Source organism: Protopterus annectens, chromosome 8.part1, assembly GCF_019279795.1.
Source record: "Protopterus annectens isolate FY-2018-M chromosome 8.part1, PAN1.0, whole genome shotgun sequence".
Classification (NCBI taxonomy): Eukaryota; Metazoa; Chordata; order Ceratodontiformes; family Protopteridae; genus Protopterus; species Protopterus annectens.
Genome location: NC_056742.1, coordinates 141740923 through 141763334, shown reverse-complemented (window position 1 = coordinate 141763334; position 22412 = coordinate 141740923). Strand labels below are relative to the sequence as shown.

Genomic DNA, 22412 nt, shown 5'->3' with positions numbered 1-22412 from the left:
TGATGGCTTCTCTTTACACCAGCCCAGTAATCAAGGAGCCTCAATCCTCACCACTGACACTGGTAAGAGATGGTCACTAAAAACAGGGATGGATTTGTACAGTATTTTCAAATGCAGCTCTTTGCATCAAGCACAATTCCCCCAAGAGCACACAAGGAACATTCTCCAGACCTGGAACTTGACTCTGTCTCTCCAAATCCCAAACAAGACTCACTTTGGATCACTGTGTCCCAATTCCAAGAAGCTGACACACCCACATCTGGGTATTTGATTTTCACACACAAACACTCCTGGGAAAGGCTGGCAAAGCTCTACTAGCTGCGCCCCTTCTGCTAGACAATAAGGTAACTAGACTGCCTCCAGTCAACTACTCTCAGGCTCTTACGAGGGCATCCAGTTATACTGAGTAAAATCAATACTAATATAAACGGTAGAGTGTAACCAAAGCAGCCAGGCTTTGTGGATTGGCCAAAACATCACTAAAATAAGCACAATATGTTAACAAGTATACTCTGAAAAATCAGCCACAATGAAAGGTATAAAAATACTTGATAATAAATAGTAAAATAGAAAACATGAGAATACTAAATATCTGAGCACAGTAAACAACAGAGTTTCAATCACAGGAGAAATAAAAATAGCACAGTTGGACAGATTCAGACAGATACAGAAAAGCAATACTCAACTAATCTCACTGTTTTTCATAACTATCTAAAGAATAACTGTTCCCTAGCTAACTTAATTAACTTAATTACTAGAGCAAGACAAGATTAGATGCTGAGAAGCTTACTTCTACAAGGCAAGGTGATGAGCTTCAAACCAAAATGAACTCAACTAACTGTGATAACTGACATAGATCTTTTATATATTAAGTTCCAAAGAAAACAAACAAAACAAGCTGCTGTGAGAATTTTATCCTCTCAGTGCTGGTTATAGAAAGACATGATATTTGATTGCCTGACTGTGGTACAACACACATTCAGAGTTTTGCTAAGATCTTTTGTAGTATTTTAAAATTATAGAACAATTTCAAAAATGTCTACTCTTTCCTTCCAGGATTATTTGTTTAAACATATACATTTAATCAGTTATAATAACACTGTTGATACATTTTTAACACAAGCATCTGTACAACGCATTGTGATAGTCAAGTGACACAAACTTATTTACAAAACTCCAGCTAACTATGCTGGCATATATTACCCATGCACTGCCCTATTCGTCCTGGCAAAGATGGCAATACCTCACATCATCACATCTGGCATTAGGGAAAGGTTGTATTGAGCTTAGACACCTTAAGCTGAGTATCAGACTGTTAACACTTACTGATCTCCACCTTCTGCATCATAGCTTGGCATTTTCCCTTGCTGTTAACTGCAACTGCCCCTTGAAGCTAAGACAAGGAATTCAAAATTGAGTCGATTGTTCCAACACTCTCTTTTGTGTTAAAATGGACACATGCCCCTGTAAATCCAAATGTTATCTTTCATAAATATTGGCACCATAACCTTTTGTTTTTGCTAAACATACTTAATGTTGCTGTGTAGTAAAATTTTGGACTCACCATGTAGCAGTGTTGTAAGGTGTTTAAAAGTCAGTATTTGTAAATATTGCACCTTCTCATTCTTGCCTAATCCTCAGAATCAGAATGTTTAAATAACACATCTTCAAGGCCTTGCATGGTCCTCTCTTGCAACACGTTGAAACATCCCTCAGGAAAATTTCTCCAAATGTTTAGAGTTATGTCCTTTCTTCAGCCAGTGTTTCAGGAACTTGTGATCCTCTAACTTGCTTGTAGGCATACATACCATGTGAGTGAACATGTCCAAGTGCATCCTGCAGTAGACTGACATCCTCTTCAGGATTAGTTTCTCTGTGCTATTCTTATTAGGTGCCAGAAGAGGTTCTGGTTCTTACACATACCTGAACTGGATAAGGTTGATAAAAAGAATGAAGGAAGGAGGAAACCCATACCTGTCAGTTCTTTGATGTTTGCCAGAAAGCTGTTCTGAGCACCCACAATATACCCAGGATGGCTTCCTTATTTGGTTTGTACGGGGATTAGCTGTACTACTAGCATAGTTAAGCATACTTAGAAATTATTTTCCTAGTAGCCCAGTTACTTCCAGGATGACTAAACTATCTGAGGTTGTTCTTATATCCTGATATTCCCTTTTCAAATAGGTGCATTTTCCTGTCTGCAAAACTTTGTGTTCTTCCAGATAGGTAGATATGTGCTTTTATACAAAACAAAATCTACATTGTGTTTATATTCAATACAGTTTTTATTAATAATGTAAGATATTATTCAAACTTTTATTTATTATGTTATTATTTTTGCAGCATTTGTTTATTTATTATGTTATTATTTTTGCAGCATTTCTCTTAGAGAACTGAAGAATCTTCTTCCTCAGGTGAATTTCAAAGTACCTGGCAACAAGCAATTGAAGGACAAGTTTTCAGTAAGTATTACTTGAAGGATACACCATTGATGCATTTATGTTTTGTTTGTTTATTCCATAATAATTTTGTGGCAAGGTAAGTTAACTGGGCAAAGAATTATATAAAACAATTGTTAAAGTACAGTGCACTGTATAAACAATAGAAACATTTCCATTAGTTTTATTACCTAAATAAAATAGTGTCTAAACTTTGTTAAACAGTTGAATACAATGTTGTAATAGATTTAAGCAGACTGTTGCAACATTTTAAAGAGCTAAATGAAATGTTATATTCTTTATGTTGAGATATGTGAGCCTATGAAAGTCCTTACTAACCTTAGAGCAACACAAATATGAGGATTATGAAGCCCAACAAGGGTGGGGTTTAGTCATTGTAGATAAAATTCACTATATTAATCAGATCTCGAATTTATTGAATGATACCAAGAACTATGCAACTATTTCTAGAAATAAAATTAACATTACATATAGGAAGATCAGTTTGTTCATAGAAGAATCAGTGTATCAGGAGGGTATTTCTCCAGATCTATTTAATGCAAGTCCTTCCATCCCTGTGTTTTTGGCATCCCTAATGTCCACAAAAATATTATATCACCACCATATGGGTTAATTGTGTCAGTGCATAATTCAAAGACTTACACCTTAGATGAGTTTGTGGGCTGTATTCTAAAGGAGACCATTAGTTCTGTCAATCACCTACTGAAAGACTCTTGGGATTTCCTTACAAAAATGAAATCTCAAATTTTCAATACCCATTTTTGTTTTTCCACCACTGGTGTTACTGAGTTGATGTTCATCGTGTTTCACTGTTGCAGTCATTACACTTGGGTTATCCTGCTTGCAGGCTACCCGCAGTCGGTCTGAATTCCAAAGTCCTGGTCCGGCATCGGTTGCTGTCGCCTCTTCCCTGACGTCAGTACGCCAGGGGTATATAAGATGCACACAACTTCCAAACAGAAAAAATGCAGTTATAGGCACTGTTCTCCAGTAACAATAAAGGTTTTCCTCTTAATAAAACGTGAAAACTCAGTTTCAATGAATTCAAGGTCCAAGTCCAACAGACCACTAGGTAAAACGTTTCAAGACACCAATTTATTTGACAAAAAAACAGATTAAGCGCTTTCATCTCCCATATGGAGACTTCATAAGAATCTGTTACACATACAAATCTTCAGTTTAAATACATCTAAGTAAAACACACTTAATTAATCTTGACTTCTAATAGGCTGGCCATTAATTGACACTAATTAACATTGAGGTAATGTTGAACCAAACCTTTAGTAATTTACACTTGAATGTTAATACAAAGTTGTAGAGGTTCATAGGAATTCATGATCTTAACATTTCATAATTTTGTTTCCAACTTATATAAATGTTATAAAAATTAAATATAAGTAAAATCATCAAAGAAATTGTGACAGGAAATACTAATTTCTTATTAATACATTAGTTTGGTGTATAAATACCAATAAATATATAAAAATATAAAAAAATATGTATAAAAATATATATAAAATGTATATAAAATATATATATAGTATAAAAATATTGTATGTTAAAACCACATTTATTCTTGTACCTTAAATAGTGTTAACAACTATATTTTAAACTACGCCCTTAATAAAAATAAAATATATTATATGTACATGCTCCATAAGGACTGAATCTGAATATTTTATTTATTTATTTATTTGTTTGTTTACATAAGTTACAACAGTTAACCATCTATCGATGTCTCTTTGGGTCATCAGCGAGAATCTTAAGGGCTGGGTTGATGGATATGTGGTCATTCAATCCATAATTTCCACATGCGTCCAACCTTAACTGCCAAACCATCTCCCTAAATTCCAGTTTGGTTTCCCAATCCCCCCCTCTCTCTTGCTTCACCACTTCTTCCAATATCCAAAATTTAAAATCTGCATCTCTACATATCCGGGTATGTCTAAATAAGGCGTTGTTGTCGTTCATTTTGGTAATATCTCTATTGTGTTCATATATACGTGCCCTTAAATTACGTTCAGTTTTCCCTATGTAGTATTTCAGACATTTCTTACAGTAACACAAATATACCACCCCTTTTGTGTAACAACTGTAGTATTTACTACCTATCAATTTCAAATTTATATTTGGTAGTTCCAATTCTTTAGGACAAATGATTAGAGTAGCTAGAACGACTTCTGACAAAACAGAACTGATGGAAGAAATGGAAATACTACACAATATGTTCAAGGAAAGGGGATATCCTGACCACATGATTGAAACAAACAAAAAAGTTGTAATAGATAGATTGGATACATTATACAACCCCCTACTAACAAATATAGGTACTATTGGGGTAGAAAATACGTTTAGCACCAGAAAAGATGAGGAAGAGAAACTTCCTTTTTTGGTTTTGACACACTTTAATGGTGTCAGATGGATTAAAAAATGCATCAACGATGCATGGGGAATGTTTAGTAAAATGTCTAATAAGACAGATGTTTTCCAATTACCACTTAGATATGCTTTTAGGAAGAACAGAAATTTGAAAACTATACTTGAGAAAAAGAAAAACATTCCAAGTGGAGCAAGTAGTAAATATGGTACTTTTAGATGTGGTAGGTGTGCACAATGTGTTTTTATGGCAGATACTAAAGAATTGGAACTACCAAATATAAATTTGAAATTGATAGGTAGTAAATACTACAGTTGTTACACAAAAGGGGTGGTATATTTGTGTTACTGTAAGAAATGTCTGAAATACTACATAGAGAAAACTGAACGTAATTTAAGGGCACGTATATATGAACACAATAGAGATATTACCAAACTGAATGACAACAACGCCTTATTTAGACATACCCAGATATGTAGAGATGCAGATTTTAAATTTTGGATATTGGAAGAAGTGGTGAAGCAAGAGGGAGGGGGGGATTGGGAAACCAAACTGGAATTTAGGGAGATGGTTTGGCAGTTAAGGTTGGACGCATGTGGAAATTATGGATTGAATGACCACATATCCATCAACCCAGCCATAAAAAAAAAAAAAAAAAAAAAAAAAAAAAAAAAATTTATCTGCTTTTACTGTATTTGTATTTTTTCCTGCTTTATTTTGCTTTTGCGTCATCTTAAAAGTACTCAATTGTATTTATTACTGCTTGGTGTAACTCATTCTAAGCCTTTTAGTTTAAGCATCTGGGCTTCAGACCAGTTTTACATTAAGAAGGTTTGTGGTCTGCACTGTAGTGGCAGAACAGGAAGCTTACATCCTTCTAAGTTGGGAACTGCTGATTGAGGGCTCAGTGTCTCTTATTCTAAAAGTGTATTAATTATGGTTTAAGCACTTGGGCTTGAGGCCAGTTATTTTACATTAAGAGGGTTCGTGTTCTGCACTCTTGTGGGAGGAGAGGCTGGACTCTGTCCTTCTGAGCTGGGAATTTCTGGTTAAAGGCTTATAGTGCCTGCATATTTGAACTGCTTCTTACTTAAATTGGTACACCTTGTTTGCTGTAGCATAGACTAGATCCAGGCCTGCTGAATCAAGCTTTGTTTGTATAACTTGAGCACTAATCCAGGCATTCTTTAAAGTATTCAGTTGTATTTATTACTGCTGGTAGTAACTTGGTTAAAGTTTAGCTATCATTCTAAGTCTTTTGGATTAAGCACTTGGGCTTCAGACCAGTTGTTTTACATTAGGAAGGTTTGTGGCCTGCACTGTGGTGGCAGGACAGGTAGCTTACATCCTTCTAAGTTGGGAACTGCTGATTGAGAGCTCAGTGTCTGTTATTCTAAAAGTGTATTAGTTCTGGTTTAAGCACTTGGGCTTCAGGCCAGTTATTTTACGTTAAGAAGGATTGCGGTCTGCACTCTTGTGGGAGGAGAGGCTGGACTCTGCCCTTCTGAGCAGGGAATTTCTGGTTAAAGGCTTATAGTGCCTGCATATTCTAACTGTTTCTTACTGAAATTGGTACACCTTGTTTGCTGTAGCATAGACTAGATCCAGGCCTGCTGAATCTAGCTTTGTTTGTATGCTTGTTGTTTGTTTATTTCCCTGAAACGCTAATTCCACCTAAAACGCGGCCTTTTAGCACTTCTGTGGATCCCTAGTGATATCTGCATTGCTTACTGTACTTATTTCCTTGTTTCACTTGAAAGAAAGTTACTGTTTGTCATTTTTGCATTTAAGTTACCTGGCACTTGCTCACTAAAGCAATTATATAAGTCAGCTCTAAAAAATTAAAAGCACTACACCCTCACAAACTCCCCTTGAGTACCTTGTTCCCCATTGGCCCTTTTTTCAATTATAAAGGAATTCCCAATACTATTCTAGCATGTCCAAAGGTCAGTTGTCAATCTCCTCTCCGGTCTAGCTGGTGAATCTGGGAATCTTGAGGCAATGTTACAACAACCTCATGTACACAGACAACCCTCTCCTCCTCCAAACAAATTCCAACACATGTGAGAGATGCAACCATATAGCCAAACTGGAGGCTAAGCTCTCTCATCTCAGTACTGGCATAACCAGTCAGGAGAAGGAAACCACACTCACTACAATTCCAGTCTCACATAGACCTACCATGACAACAAACCAAACACATAAACACACAAAAACATACTCGGAGGCTCTAAATAAAAATCTGCCTAAGCAGCAGAGACCTCCAAAGCAGACACCTAAGCAACCGCTACCCCAAAACAAAACACGTGCAATACATAGCTCACAAAGCCAGTGTGCCAAACAGTCACAGCCCTTAAGGCTAAACAACACACCTGATACACTTGTAATAGGTGACTCTATCGTCAGGCACACTGACGTCCCGCTCACCAGGCTGAACAAGGAGAAGGTCACGGTGAGCTGCCTGTCGGGCACTAGGATCCGCCACATAACACAAGCACTCAGGTCACTCCAAGGCAAGTACAAATATGACTCAGTCATTGTCCATGCTGGTGTGAATGACCTGAGACGTACCTCCCTGGACTACATGAAAAGAGACATAGAGGAGCTCTCTGAGCATGTAGCCCAGGCTGGTATGACCCTGACCTTGAGTAGCATCTTACCGTCACCAAGAATGATGCCACAATATGAAGACAAGATGATCAATTTCAACAATTGGCTTAAGTGTTGGTGTCATTCAAAGGGGATCCAATGCCTGTCAGCCTGGGATGACATGCTCGACAAGCCACGATGCTTCACTAGGGACGGCTTGCACCTGTCACCCCTGGGCTTTCGGATATTGGCAAAGGCTCTTGCTACCCCCATAGTGCCTTTTTTAGGCAAGGCTCAAGGGATAAGAAACTAAGAGTAATGCTACTCAACGCCAGAAGTCTAAACCTCAAGATGCACGCACTCGAAACTCTCCTTGGCATGGAGAACATCGATATCTGTGCAGTAACAGAAACCTGGTTCAAGGCTCCCGAGAGCACCACAGCACTACCAGGTTATACCTCATACCATGCTTTTCGGCCCCAAAACTTGGACCGAACCACAAAAGGAGGGGGAGTATCAATATTCGTCAAAGATACCCACACCTCCAGGTTGGTTGCACAGCACGAAGCATCAGAGACTATCCATGTGCAACTAACTGTGGGTAAAACTGCCTTCCAGTTTATAGCCTGCTACAGACCACCCTTCCAAACACAGGAACCCCACTCGGCCTTCCTGAGAATACTGGAAAATATGAAGGTCTCTCCAAACACCATTATATTGGGCGACTTCAACTACCCAAACATAGACTGGGAGCATTACTCTAGCAAACAAAATAAAGCAACAGTAAACCACAAATTCCAGAAGCAGGAAGTCGCACACTCCCCGTGAATTGCCTCCAAACAGTTTTGTCAGCCAAGCAGTACTGTTGTACTTTAAAGTTTTTCAAGGTTTAGCGAAAAAATCTTGCAAACGGACCAGTAATAGGAAAAAGCTTTAATTCCACAGCACGACACCAAAAAGGACACAGCAATCACCACAAGCGCTTTCGCCCATTCATAACGGGCTTTTTCAAGTGTACTGGGTTGTTATCTAACTCAATATTTATATTAAAACAACCCTGTCATGTGATTAATTAACTTGATGAACATCAATTAAATACAATACATCCATTTAAAATGTACAAGTTGAATAAAAATGTTTGCATTTCTCTCAAATGCTTTAAATGCAGTCACCTTCTTTTTACTTACTTACAATATTTTAAAAACATTTTTTAGGAAATCATTAACAAATGTTAGCTAAAATAATACAAATGTACATTATATTAAATCAATTCAAAACTTGTGTTAAAATACTTAACATTGCTTAAATAATTTATTTTATGCCCCATAATTTGTTTTGTGCCAACTAACTTGTTAAACTACTAAGACTCTTGCTAAAATTAAATTGATGTTCATCAAGTTAATTAATCACATGACAGGGTTGTTTTAATATAAATATTGAGTTAGATAACAACCCAGTACACTTGAAAAAGCCCGTTACGAACGGGCGAAAGCGCTTGTGGTGATTGCTGTGTCCTTTTTGGTGTCGTGCTGTGGAATTAAAGCTTTTTCCTATTACTGGTCCGTTTGCAAGATTTTTTCGCTAAACCTTGAAAAACTTTGAAGTACAACAGTACTGCTTGGCTGACAAAACTGTTTGGAGGCAATTCACGGGGAGTGTGCGACTTCCTGCTTCTGGAATTTGTAGCATTACTCTAGCTCCAACACCCTAGCCCAAATGTTCCTAGAATTTATAAACTCAAATGCAATGGAACAACTTGTTACCACTCCCACAAGAGGGGAAAACATACTGGACCTGATCATCACCAACATGGGGACACTATGCTCCAGACCAGAAGTTTATCCCTCACTGGTAAGATCAGACCATAAACTAATCTCACTGGATATTCACATCCCGACCCCCCCTCCTGCCCAGAAAACCACAGTGAAAAACTTCTCTTAAGCAAATTTCACACGCCTCAAAACCGAGGTGAAATCCTTCAAAGCCCCCGGGCCTGTGGAAAATACGGCCCAGACCGCAGAATCCTCTATAAATGCATTCTATGAATACCTTCAGGAATGCATGGATCATGCAATCCCAAATAAAACCAAGACCCAATCCTCCAAAGGCAGACATCCTGTCTGGTGGACCCCAGCCATAAACAAACTATACAATAGAAGGAGGAAGCTACTACATGATAGAGCAAAATCCCAAAAAGGGAAGGCATCTGTGATCAGTATTAGCAAAAAACTATGAGCACTCATAAAATCGTCTAAGGCCAGCTTCGAGAGAAAAATTGCACAGGACAGTAAGGATAATCACAAGGCTTTCTTTAGTTATGTTAGGAACCTGGGTGGGAATTCCCAGATATGCTCAGAATTAGTCCAAAATGACAAAAAATACACCGAGCCCACAGACATTGCCAACATCCTAGCTGACAGGTTCAGTGCAAACTCCCCCCCCCCACCAAAAGGGCAAATATCTATCCCAACAGAGGGCTGCCCCCCTGACATCTCAGATGCTCAGGTAAGAGCCGCCCTCTCCAAAGCAAAAAACACAGCATCAATGGGACCAGATGGTGTCCCTGGCTGTGTCCTACATGAACTCCAAGAAGAGCTAAACCCAAACATAAAACTACTGTTCAATCTTAGCCTTACTACAGGATATGTACCCAAAGAGTGGTGTACAGCAACAGTGGTCCCTCTCCATAAAGGTGGTGCCTCAACGGATCCTGGAAACTATCGCCCCATAAGCCTGACTAGCTTGGTCTGCAAAGCTATGGAAAGGATCATCATGGACCTCATAAATAAAGATATTGGGGACCTACAGACACTGGATCCTACCCAGTTTGGCTTTGTTAAGGGCAGATCCTACCTCTTAAAACTGGTCGATTTCTTTGAAACAGTCACCAAGGCCATTGACGAGGGGAAGGTGGTCCACACAGCCTACCTGGACCTCGCAAAAGCCTTCAATACAATTCCCCACTCGGGCATTATAGATAAGCTCACCAGCTTAAATATAAACCCCTATGTCACTAGATGGGTTGCAAACCGGCTCAAGGACAGAACCCACATGGTTAGAATTGCTGGAGCCATGTCAGACTCCAAACCAGTTACAAGTGGCGTCCCACACGGCTCAGTCCTGGGACCTCTCTTGTTCGGTATATATTTCTCGGTGGTACAGGCCAACACGGAAGGACTGTGGCTGACCAAGTTCGCAGATGACTGCAAACTGGGTGCCATAATCAACTCTCCAGCCGACACAAGCATCCTCCAAAAGGGCCTCATAGAAACAGACAACTGGTGCCAGAGCCATGGCCTCAAGCCAAACGCCAAAAAGTGTATAGTCATCCCCTTTGGCAAAAACAAAGTGCCCACAAATTACCACATAGGTGGTAATCCATTAAGTACAGAAGAAGTCATTAGGGACCTGGGGACTCAAGTTGATAGCAATCTCTCATTTGACAACCACATGGCCAAAGTGGTTAGAAAAACATTTTATATAGCCCACCTAATCATGAAGGGATTCACATCTAGATCAGGGGAGGTCATCGTGCCTCTTTACTCATCCCTCATCAGGCCCATAATTGAGTACAATGCCCCTTTTGGGATGTACCTTACCAGACACCTGCAATAACTGGAAAGATCCCAAAAGTACCTCACCAAGAGAATCAAAGGGCTCAAAAAGATGCCATATTCTGCCCAGTTAAAGAAACTCCAGCTCTACTCAGTGGCATACCGCCTGCTCAGAGGCGATCTGTGCCTGACATATAAAGCCATGTCCAACCCGGAATTAATGGACATGCTGCACCTCAGAAAATCCAAATCCCTTTGAGCTACGCGCTCGAGAGACTTGAACCTCAGCATTGAAATAAATAGGACATGCTGGAGGGGCAGATTCATAACCCAGAGGCTCCCTTCACTCTGGAATAAAATCCCAGTCCAGGTTAGGCAGAGTCCCACATTGACTCTCTTCAAGAGGAATCTTGATGAGTGGATGGGAGATCATAGGTTTACCCCGGCTATCACTTCTGTGTCACTGTTAGACAGAGGCACAGTATACTAACCTCAAAAAAAGGCATAGCAAAATTAATTTAAAATGGGTGGCGAAAGCCAAACACACTCTGGCTAGGCTTATAAATGCCCTAGGGCAGATAGCCTAGTATGAACCTATGAACCTATGAACCTATTAAGATTCTCGCTGATGACCCAAAGAGACATTGATAGATGGTTAACTGTTGTAACTTATGTAAATAAATAAATAAAATATTCAGATTCAGTCCTTATGGAGCATGTACATATAATATATTTTATTTTTATTAAGGGTGTAGTTTAAAATATAGTTGTTAACACTATTGAAGTTACAAGAATAAATGTGGTTTTAACATACAATATTTTTATGCTATATATATATTTTATATACATTTTATATATATTTTTATATATATTTTTTATATTTTTATATATTTATTGGTATTTATACACCAAACTAATGTATTAATAAGAAATTAGTATTTCTTGTCACAATTTCTTTGATGATTTTACTTGTATTTAATTTTTATAACATTTATATACGTTGGAAACAAAATTATGAAATGTTAAGATCATGAATTCCTATGAACCTCTACAACTTTGTATTAACATTCAAGTATAAATTACTAAAGATTTGGTTCAGCATTACCTCAATGTTAATTAGTGTCAATTAATGGCCAGCCTATTAGAAGTCAAGATTAATTAAGTGTGTTTTACTTAGATGTATTTAAACTGAAGATTTGTATGTGTAACAGATTCTGATGAAGTCTCCATATGGGAGATGAAAGTGCTTAATCTGTTTTTTTTGTCAAATAAATTGGTGTCTTGAAACGTTTTACCTAGTGGTCTGTTGGACTTGGACCTTGAATTCATTGAGACTGAGTTTCCACGTTTTATTAAGAGGAAAACCTTTATTGTTACTGGAGAACAGCGCCTATAACTGCATTTTTTCTGTATATAAGATGCAGCCAACGCCATTTTCTTCAGTCTTTTTGTGCCGGTCGGCCGACAACTGAGATTTTCAAAATTGAATTTCAGATCCGAAGTCTTCAATAAAGCTAATTACACCGTTGGGGAAACTTTTTTCTTTCTCCAGACCGATGTCAGAAAAAGTTAACAATTGTATTTCTTGTGGGAAGCAAATATCTCATAAGGATTTTCATTCTTACTGTATTCCTTGCCTAGGCCCTGACCACGACGTTGTTAGTTTTGTGCTAGATTTAACCACCGCACATTAAGCGTTTGTACGATTTTGCTTTTCATTACTTTGGCCAAAGGTTTTACTATATAATGCCGTCGGAACAGCCGATGACCGGAGTTCATAAAAAGCGCAAGGAAAAAGAAAAGAACAGGCGTCTGAGGTCCAAAACCGATGACGAAGCCTCTTCTAGGCCAGTTGCCAGTTCTCAGTGAGGCGCTTTCACAGCCCCTGACACACCACTACCTCAGAGCTACAGGCCGCCTCCGACTCCCACTGGAGACAACTAGGCCTCTGGATACTCAAGGTATTGGGCCTTCGGAAACTAATCCCTCAGATGGGTCCGGAGCCACTGAGTAGACATCGGCTTCTGAGGGTGTTTTCAGACCTACACAGCTTTATATCAAGCCAATTTCAGCATCCAAGACAAAGACTAAAACAACTTTAAAGACAAGGAAACAAGTACAGCATTCTCCAGGACAAACTTCCATGCCTAAGAAACAGATGCTCAAAATGGCCGAAGACCTAATTACTTTGATCAGGGGTTCCCTTCCCCCGCCTGATAAGAGGCCTAAGCAAGACACTGAATATGATTCCTCTGATCAAGTTTCCATTTCAGGGATACTCTATTCCTCCCTATGAGGATTCTGATACTGAAGAATCTATTCCTTCAGCTTCTCCTCCTGAGGATTATTCTTTTGGAGAAACCCTGCATACCATGAGGGAGCATTTCCACTGGGAGAGCCAAGATTACTTAGAATCTAAGAAAAGGCTCAAGGACTTTCTTTTACTACCTCAGCACATACCTCTTGCTATTCCACCTGTTCTAGACATTGTAGATGATGTATTTTCAGAGTCCGGACTGTCTTCTGACTCTTTGCCTCCTGCACCTGTTAAGCCAGACAGATAATACAGGGTTCCAGATTCTCATAAATTTCTATATAAAAACCCTGCTGCTGACCCAGAAACTATATCTCAGGGCACCAAAGGGGTCAAGACCTCTACTGCAAAAAACCCTGTCCCCTCAGATAGAGATTCAAGGGCACTGGACAGATGGAAAAAAGTTTACACTTCTGCTACCTTGGCTGTAAGGGCTTTAGATTGTCAGTTTCATATGCTTAAATATCAGCAATACTTAATGTCTCTGCTAAAACAAAAAATGTTGACAAATTCTGAATGTTCTGAGAACAAGGAAATGCAGGATTTATTGCATGCAGCTGAGCAAGTGGGAAAGCATACTTTGCAATGTGGTTTTGATTCACTGGAGGCCTCTTGCAAGGCCGCTGTTACAGGTTTTGTCATTAGAAGGCATGCTTGGTTAAAGGAACAAACTCTGCCTGATCATGTTAAAGCAAAATTATTGAATGCTCCATTACAGCATGATACTTTGTTTGGTGTTAAGGCAGAAGAGGTGTTGAAGAAAATGGAGGCTAAAGCTAAATCTATGCAGATAGTAAAGGATTTCTTACAGGTACAGCCACACAGATTTAGCAGGAACTGGCCTTCTAAGAATTGGTCCTTTCCCGTGTCAGACAGTCCACAAACAGGCAGATACAGATGCCCTAGAGGCAGACAACAGCCCCAGGGCTCATACAGGCCTGAACAATGGGGTGCTTCTACCTCCAAAAGCGGAGAAGACAAATCACAGCCATATAGGAAACAGTCCCAATGACTTCCCTCTGCCAATGCCGAGCATTTATCTTTTGGCAGCACCCATAGGGGGAAAGCTAGCACTTTTTTCACAAAATTGGCACATGATCACCCAGGACAAATGGGTCTTAAATATAGTTTCTCAGGGCTACAGGTTCCACTTTCACACACTTCCAAAGGCAAAAGGTATGCCAGACCTGCCACACAATCAGTGGGCAGAGGCACAAAAACAAGTTTCATCTCTCATGGACATGAGGGCTATTCAGCCAGTGCCACAAGAGCAGGGACAAGGATTTTACTCAAGACTTTTCTTAGTACCAAGAAAGGACAAAGCATGGAGACCAATTCTGGACCTGTCTAGTCTAAATACTTTTCGGGACGTTCCGAAATTCAGAATGTTGACTCTCCAGCAGCTTCTGCCCATGCTGGGCAAGAAGGCTTGGCTTGTAACATTGGACTTCAAAGAGGCATACCTGCATGTCCCAATCAGAGAATCTTCCAGAAGATACTTCAGATTCATAGCTGGCTCAATGCACTACCAATTCTCTGCACTGCCCTTTGGCTTATCTACTGCGCCCAGGGTCTTCACAAAATGCCTGGCACCAGTAATTGCATTTTGCTGACAAAGAGGAATTCAAATATATCCCTACTTGGATGACTTCCTTATTCAAGCAGACGCCAAAGACATTCTACTAATGCATCTGGTTTTGTAAAAAGATTACTAATTTGCCTAGGGTACACAGTAAACGAAAAGAAATCAAAACTAGTACCCTCTCAAGAGATAATATTCCTGGGTGCAAGCTTAAATACAACTGCCCAGATGGCTTATCTCATGCCAGACAAACAAAGGCAACTGACTTCTTACTTCGAAAGCATGGCAAGAAAGACCCAGTTATTTTCAAGAAAAATTCTGCAGGCTCTGGGCTACATGGCATCCTGCATTCTGCTAATTCCATATGTAAGACTGCATATGAGGAAACTACAAGGGTATCTAAAAAGTGTTTGGACTCAACATTGCCACAGCCTAGAATCATTAATTTCACTCATTCCCTGCCTGCAACAGGAGTTTTGATGGTGTGCACAGTCCTGTCACCACAACAAGGGACAGCCATTCGCTTTACCCACAGCCAGGCAAACACTAACAACAGATGCATCAGATTATGCCTGGGGGGCCCACATGGCAGGAAAATGTATTCAGGGCACATGGCCCACAAGCCAAAGGCATCTTCACATCAATCAAAAAGAGATGTTAGCTGTACAAAATGCCCCGACAGCCTTCAAGGACCGACTTCATCCAGGACAGCTGCTGATAATGACGGACAACACCACAGTCATGTGGTACATAAACAAGCAGGGGGGCACACATTCCTACCCCCTCTGCAGACAAGCCATGATTTTGTGGAACACAGCATTGACTTACCAAGTACACCTGCAAGCACAATTCCTGCCAGGAAAAACAAATGCTCTGGCAGACGAACTAAGCAGAAACCTCATGGATCCTCATGAGTGGAAACTAGCTCCACAAATCTTCAGCATGATAACAAGGAAATGGGGATGCCCAGACATAGATCTTTTTGCCTCCCCTCACAACTGCCAACTTCAGAGATTCTGCACAAGGACTTATCACAAACAAGCATGGAAAGTGGATGCTTTGTCATTCAGCTGGAGCAACCTTACAGTATATGCCTTTCCTCCCCAAGGTACTCCTAAAGGTCAGGCAAGAGAAGCCACAAATGATACTGATTGCCCCGGATTGGCCACACCAACACTGGTACCCAATCCTAAGGAGCTTGTCTCAAGGCCCAGCCTGGACATTGCCTCAAATTCCTCATTTACAGACCCAACAAAACAATCAGATCATGCACAGCCAACTCAGAACCCTAAATCTAGCTGCATGGGCGGATAGTGTAACCATTCAGAATACACCTCTCTCTAAAGCAGTTATGGATGTTATTTTGGAGGCCAGGAGGCCCAGCACCAGAAAATCTTATGCAGAAAAATGGAAGAGATTCTGTGCTTGGAACCAGGCACAAGGAATTGACACGCTTGTTCCAAATATTCCTCAGATTTTACAATATCTAACTGAGATGCTGGACAAAGGCCTATCCTTCTCATCAATTAAGATCCATGCCTCTGCCATTTCAGCTCATTACAGTACGGACCCACCTATTTTATCGCATCCACTGCTTAGGCAGTACCTCAGGGGGGCCAAAAACATAGACCTCCAAGGAGAGCACCAATACCTGCATGGGACCTCAATTTTGTCTTGAAAAAATTCACACTGCCTCCTTTTGAGCCAGCCAATACAGCTGAGATAAAATTCTTATCATGGAAGACACCTCTGCTCCTAGCAATAACTTCAGCAAGAAGAGTCTCAGAGTTGCAGGCATTAATGACTGTGGAACCTTTTATTATCTTCCATCCGGACAGGGTTTCTCTAAGGACAAACCCAACATTTATGCCTAAAATAGTGTCCAGTGTAGCTCTTAACCAAGCCATTCATTTACCTACTTTTTACCCAAACTAACAGAATAAAGGGGAGAGACTACTGCATTCTTTGGACATACACAGACAGCTACGCTTCTACTTGGACAAAACTAAAGCTTTCAGAAAGACTGAGCAACTTTTAGTGGCATATGCTGCAGAATCACAAGGAAAGGCTATCTCAAAGCAGACTATTTCAAAATGGATAGGACACTGCATTCATTTTTGCTATTCACAATACGGCAAATCAGTGCCTAAGGACATTAGACCACATTCTACCAGGGCAGCAGCCACCTCAGCAGCCTTCCTCAGAGAAGTACCAACCAAGGACATTTTGGAGGCTGCAACATGGACTTCAGTGCACACTTTTACCAAACACTACCACTTACCTCTTTACTCTAAATCCAGAGCAGGCTTTGCCACTGCAGTTCTGCAGGGCCTCATAGCCACTTCTAATTCTATTTAGACCCAGCCGCCCAACCTCAGCTTTGGGATTCAACCCAAGTTTAATGGCTGCAACAATGAAACTCGATGAACATAGTACAGTTGTGTACCTACCATAAATGTAGATGTTCGACTGTATTCACATTTGCAGTCCAGGTTACCCACCCACCATCCCCCTTTCTTTGCTGGGACTTATCTGTACTTCTCTATTCTATACAACCTATATGGTATATTTGCTTGTAGATGAAGGTAATGTTTATTTTAATGCATTCTTTTTTATAAGCAATGTGTTTTAGCCTACCCTTTTGGGGGCACCTGACATCTGGGGCAAGAAAAACTGAAGAAAATGGCATCGGCTGCATCTTATATACCCCTGGCACACTGACGTCAGGGAAGAGGTGACAGCAACCGATGCCAGACCAGGACTTTGGAATTCAGGCTGACTGTGGGTAGCCTGCCAGCAGGATAACCCAAGTGTAATGACTGCAACAGTGAATACACTCAAACATCTACATTTATGGTAGGTACACAACTGTACTTTCTCTAGTATACCTCATCAGATTGGCTTAGAGCTATTTCACACTGCAATTGTTGATCTTACCTATTTAGATGACAGTCTTATTAACCGTCTTGTGGAAGTTGTGGACCTTATCTTGTCCAACAAGTTCAGTTATTCTGTGGGTGAATATTTTTGCAGATAAGGGGTATTGCAATAGGGGCCAGTTGTGCCCCCAACTATGCAAACCTGGTAATGTACAACTGGGAGAAAAACATTGTTCTGAAGTCAGAGTATCAACAGCATTGGTACCTCTGTTTATGTTACCCAGATGGAAAGAGATTAATATGAGCCCAGATGCTTTTGTATTTTATATCAGCAACACCACCCCTTTTCTCAGATTTACATACAAACACTCTTGATAGTGTACATTTCTTGGATGTGACTATTTTTAAGGAACATGAAAGAGGTTGTTTTGTCACTTAAATTTACAGAAAACTTACTTTTTCCAACAGTTACCAAAATTTTAATAGATGTCACCCCATGTTTTGTAAGAAGAACATTTTTAAGGGTCAGTTAGTAAGGGCAGCTAGTATATGTTCTGATAATAATATTTTTCTATCTGAGGCAAAGTCCTTGATATGTTTAGGGCTAGAAACTATCCCCATGATTTTTAAACAAGATTTATAAGGAGGTGATCAATGGATGGGTACTAAATACATACTCCTTTTGGACATTGAACACCCGATTTTAGATGACATCCTTTGACACAAAACTCTGGACGTTAATAGATCTGCCAATTCCCTTGTGGTAACATTCAATGCTTTTTCCAGGAAGGTTAAGGATATGGTTGTTAGCAACTGGAACATACTAAAAGTTAATCAAGAGGTCTTTAAAACCATTGGTGGTGAGCCCACTTTTTGTCTATAAAATAGACATGAATTTTAAAAATCTTCTTGAACACCCTATGTGTTACAGTACAAACAATGAAGTCAGGGGAACCAGAAAATGTGGAGCATGTAATCAATGTCCCCATGTTTTAGATCAGGACTGTATCGCACTTAATATCTTTCCATATATATCTCCTTGACTATGGGTAATTGTGCCACTAAAGGTATGATATATCTAGTAATTTGTAAGGAATGCTCCAAATTCTATGTTTGGAAAACTGAATGGCAATTCAGGAAAAGAATTTATGAGCATGTTTATGCTATATCAAAAAACGGGTCTATATTAGAACATCGAAGTTCCACGTCTTTGAATGTTCTAATATCGACACTTAGTAACCGAAAAACGGTAAGACCGAAAATTTAGAACACTGAATTTTTCCCCAGGGAAAAAATTTGCTGTTCCAAAACACATACACAACGCAAACACACCAAACAAACAGCAATCCATACACCTAAAATCTTACATCTAAACCTACACTAAACTGTACATACACCACTATCTACCCACTTACCTTAACCCAAACCCTAACCCTATGGTCCGTCACTATCACACACACACCTCACCTGTGCCCTAACCCTAACTCGCATATCCCACCCTAACCCTCAGGTCCAAACATTCGCACACTTACCTGACCCGCGCCCTAACCCTAACTCACCTATCCCACCCTAACTTCCACACAATCTCACACTTACCTGACCCCGACCATAACTTTCCAACGCAGAGTTGAAAATAGTGAAGCGACAGGAACGTACAACCAAATTCTTTCCCTAGGAAAGAATTCGGTTATCTAAAACTTCACTATTTTCAGCTTTCACTTATTAGGTGTCGATATTAGAACATTCGAAGACGTGAAACTTCGATGTTCTAATATAGACCCCAAACAACAACTCTAACAGTGTTCTCTATAATCTTCAAGATTCCAGTTTGGATTGTTGGAAGAGGTACCCCAAAATGCAAATGGTGGTTCCTGGGAAACTTAACTGGACTTTAGGGAACTGACTTTTCAACTGCAGCTAAATGCATCCTATGGGTTCATCTTGAATGACCAGGTCACTATTATTCCAGTACTTAAATTGAAGGCCATTGAAATATAAACATAACAAATCTATAAATGTTTTTTATATGTACTAGTTGTACCATTGTCAATACAGTGTATATATTCTTTTTATTATAGATCTTTTGTATTTGTTTTCTCTATTACAGTCTGTTTAAATAGTCTTGCATTGTATGGTTTTCATTTTTTTCTTGTATGATAACTGGTTCAGCCCTTACTTAATTTTGATTATGAGATAATTCAAATATGATCAGATAGAGGACTTATTTAAACCTTTTTTTTTTTTTTTTTATGATATGGTCCTGAAGAAACCTTATAATGTTTTTAAAGGAAGAAAGCACTAAAGCATTTACTTTTTAAATTTTCTAGATTAAGTTATTTTAATTAAAGCCATTTTCAATATTTAGATGGCTAGATGCCAGTTTCTTTCCTGCTATGTCCACTTGAGCAGAAAACCTTGTGGTAAATGAAGACACTGTGTGAGCCGATTTTTATTATTTACCATACCAGCAAATTTTCAAGGAGAAATTACTTAACAGTAAAGTTCCCTCCCACCTGCCTCTTGTGGCTGATAGACACTGATTAGCTGTTAACCTACTAAAATTTTCTTAAGTAGGTTTATTATTTTTGACAATTATGTTCAGGAGACTTATCTTTGACTGCATTTTGTTTGTAACGGTGTTATAGTTATCTATCACCTTTTCAGAGAATGGCTCATTTTACTGTGTTTGTCAACTGGTGATGTTATCTTTCATTTTTCTGTTAGCCAGCTTTTTTATTTTATATGGATAGAATACAGTTTGGCATATAGCTACTTGATTATTTTATGGTAAGATTTCTATCAAACTACATATTTAGCTTCTTCATTAATAAAATTATACATAAACAAAAAAGGTGGAAATAGATCTTTTTGGTTGAGTGGAGAGACTGTTTGAAACTGGGAGAGAGAGCAATACAACCTAGCCTTCATCTTTGAGCAATTTCATATTCTGTGTTTACAGAATCAGTTGGCTGATATTAAAGCAGGAAAATAACAGTGGTACATGAATGAAAACAGTATCCACATTTTTTCAAGTTGTTGAGCAAACATGAGGTCTTCTAGAATTGGATCTGTTTGCTAAAATAACACAATAGAAAGGTCAGAATAATTTGTTCTGTTATTTCCCACAACTCATTTTAGAAGATAGATATTTGCAATGGTGATGGACAGGTTGACACACGAGATCAGACAGGAGTCCCCATGGACTATGATGTTTGCAGATGACATTGTGATCTGTAGTGAGAGTAGGGAACAGGTGGAGGAGACCCTGGAGACATGGAGATATGCTCTAGAGAGAAGAGGAATGAAGGTCAGCAGGACTAAGACAGAATGTATGTGTGTGAATGAGAGGGTGAATAGAGGAATGGTGAGGATGCAAGGAGTAGAGGTGGCGAAGGTGGATGAGTTTAAATACTTGGGGTCAATAGTTCAGAGTAACCGTGAGTGTGGAAAAGAGGTGAAGAAGAGAGTACAGGCAGGATGGTGTGGGTGGAGAAAAGTGTCAGGAGTCATTTGTGACAGACGAGTACCAGTAAGAGTGAAAGGAAAGGTCTACAAAAGGGTAGTGAGACCAGCTATGTTATATGGGTTGGAGACAGTGGCATTGACAAAATGGCAGGAGTTTGAGCTGGATGTGGCAGAGTTAAAGATGTTAAGATTTGCACTGGGTGTGACGAGGGTGGACAGGATTAGGAATAAGTATATTAGAGGGTCAGCCCAGGTTGGAAGGTTTGGAGACAAAGCCAGAGAGGCAAGATTATGTTGATTTGGACATATGCTGAGGAGGGATGCTGAGTATATTGGGAAAAAGATGCTAAGGATGAAGCTACCAGGTAACAGGAAAAGAGGAAGGCCTAAGATAAAATTTATGGATGTGGTGAGAGAGGACATGCAGGTGGTTGGTGTGACAGAGCAAGATGCAGAGGACAGGAAGAAATGGAAATAGGTGATCTGCTGTGGCAACCCCTAATGGGAACAGCCGAAAGAAGATGATGATTTTAGAAGATAAATGCCTTCCACCTCAGATGGAGTAGTGCACTAATATATGCTCTTCCTTCTTTTCCTCTGTTACTGAAGATTCAAGATTAGATTAATTCAATCCTAATAGTGTCCTCTTAATCAAGAAAACCAAAGTCAGTAGGGCATCCCAGTCTCAAAGCCCTGAATCTCATCAGGTTGGAGGACAGGATTTAGTTTCCTAACATCTCCATTTTTGTTCAAATGTTCAACATCTTAAAGGAAGCTGAAAGACCTAATACAAGAAAAGCTTGCATTTAAATGAGTAAGAAATGTGTATAATCTTTGCAGAAGATCAGTGTAATAGTAAGTCAAAACATTTGAATTTTACCCATCTTATATATTTCCATTCACAACCATTAATGCCACCAATTGGGCCTCATTCTCATGAAGACCACTGGTGGCTCATAGTAATGCTCCTTAAAACCTTGGTTGTTTTGCAAAGTCCCAATCCAATGCGAACATTTCTAGGAGTGGTATTTTCTTCAGTTCTTACTAATTTAAGTGTTTTGCTTCCTGCTTTAACATCAGAATTCTTTTGATGAAGACTACTAAAGGGGAATCCTCAAAGGAAACAGCAAAAGATTTAAAGAAACATAAATACTCATTTTCCCTTTCAAAATTTGAGATAGTTACTAAAGTTT

The 22412-nt window shown here is 39.4% G+C and overlaps 1 protein-coding gene across 2 annotated transcripts in view; it reads left to right on the top strand.

Moving 5' to 3' along the window:
- PLCG2 (phospholipase C gamma 2) overlaps window positions 1-22412 on the top strand; it is a 1878649-nt gene that overhangs the window by 1014172 nt on the left and 842065 nt on the right. For both annotated transcript variants that reach the window (XM_044081788.1, XM_044081789.1), the window contains exon 7: window positions 2378-2462. In XM_044081788.1, coding sequence (XP_043937723.1) covers window positions 2378-2462 — 85 coding nt within the window. The remainder of the gene's footprint in view (window positions 1-2377; window positions 2463-22412) is intronic.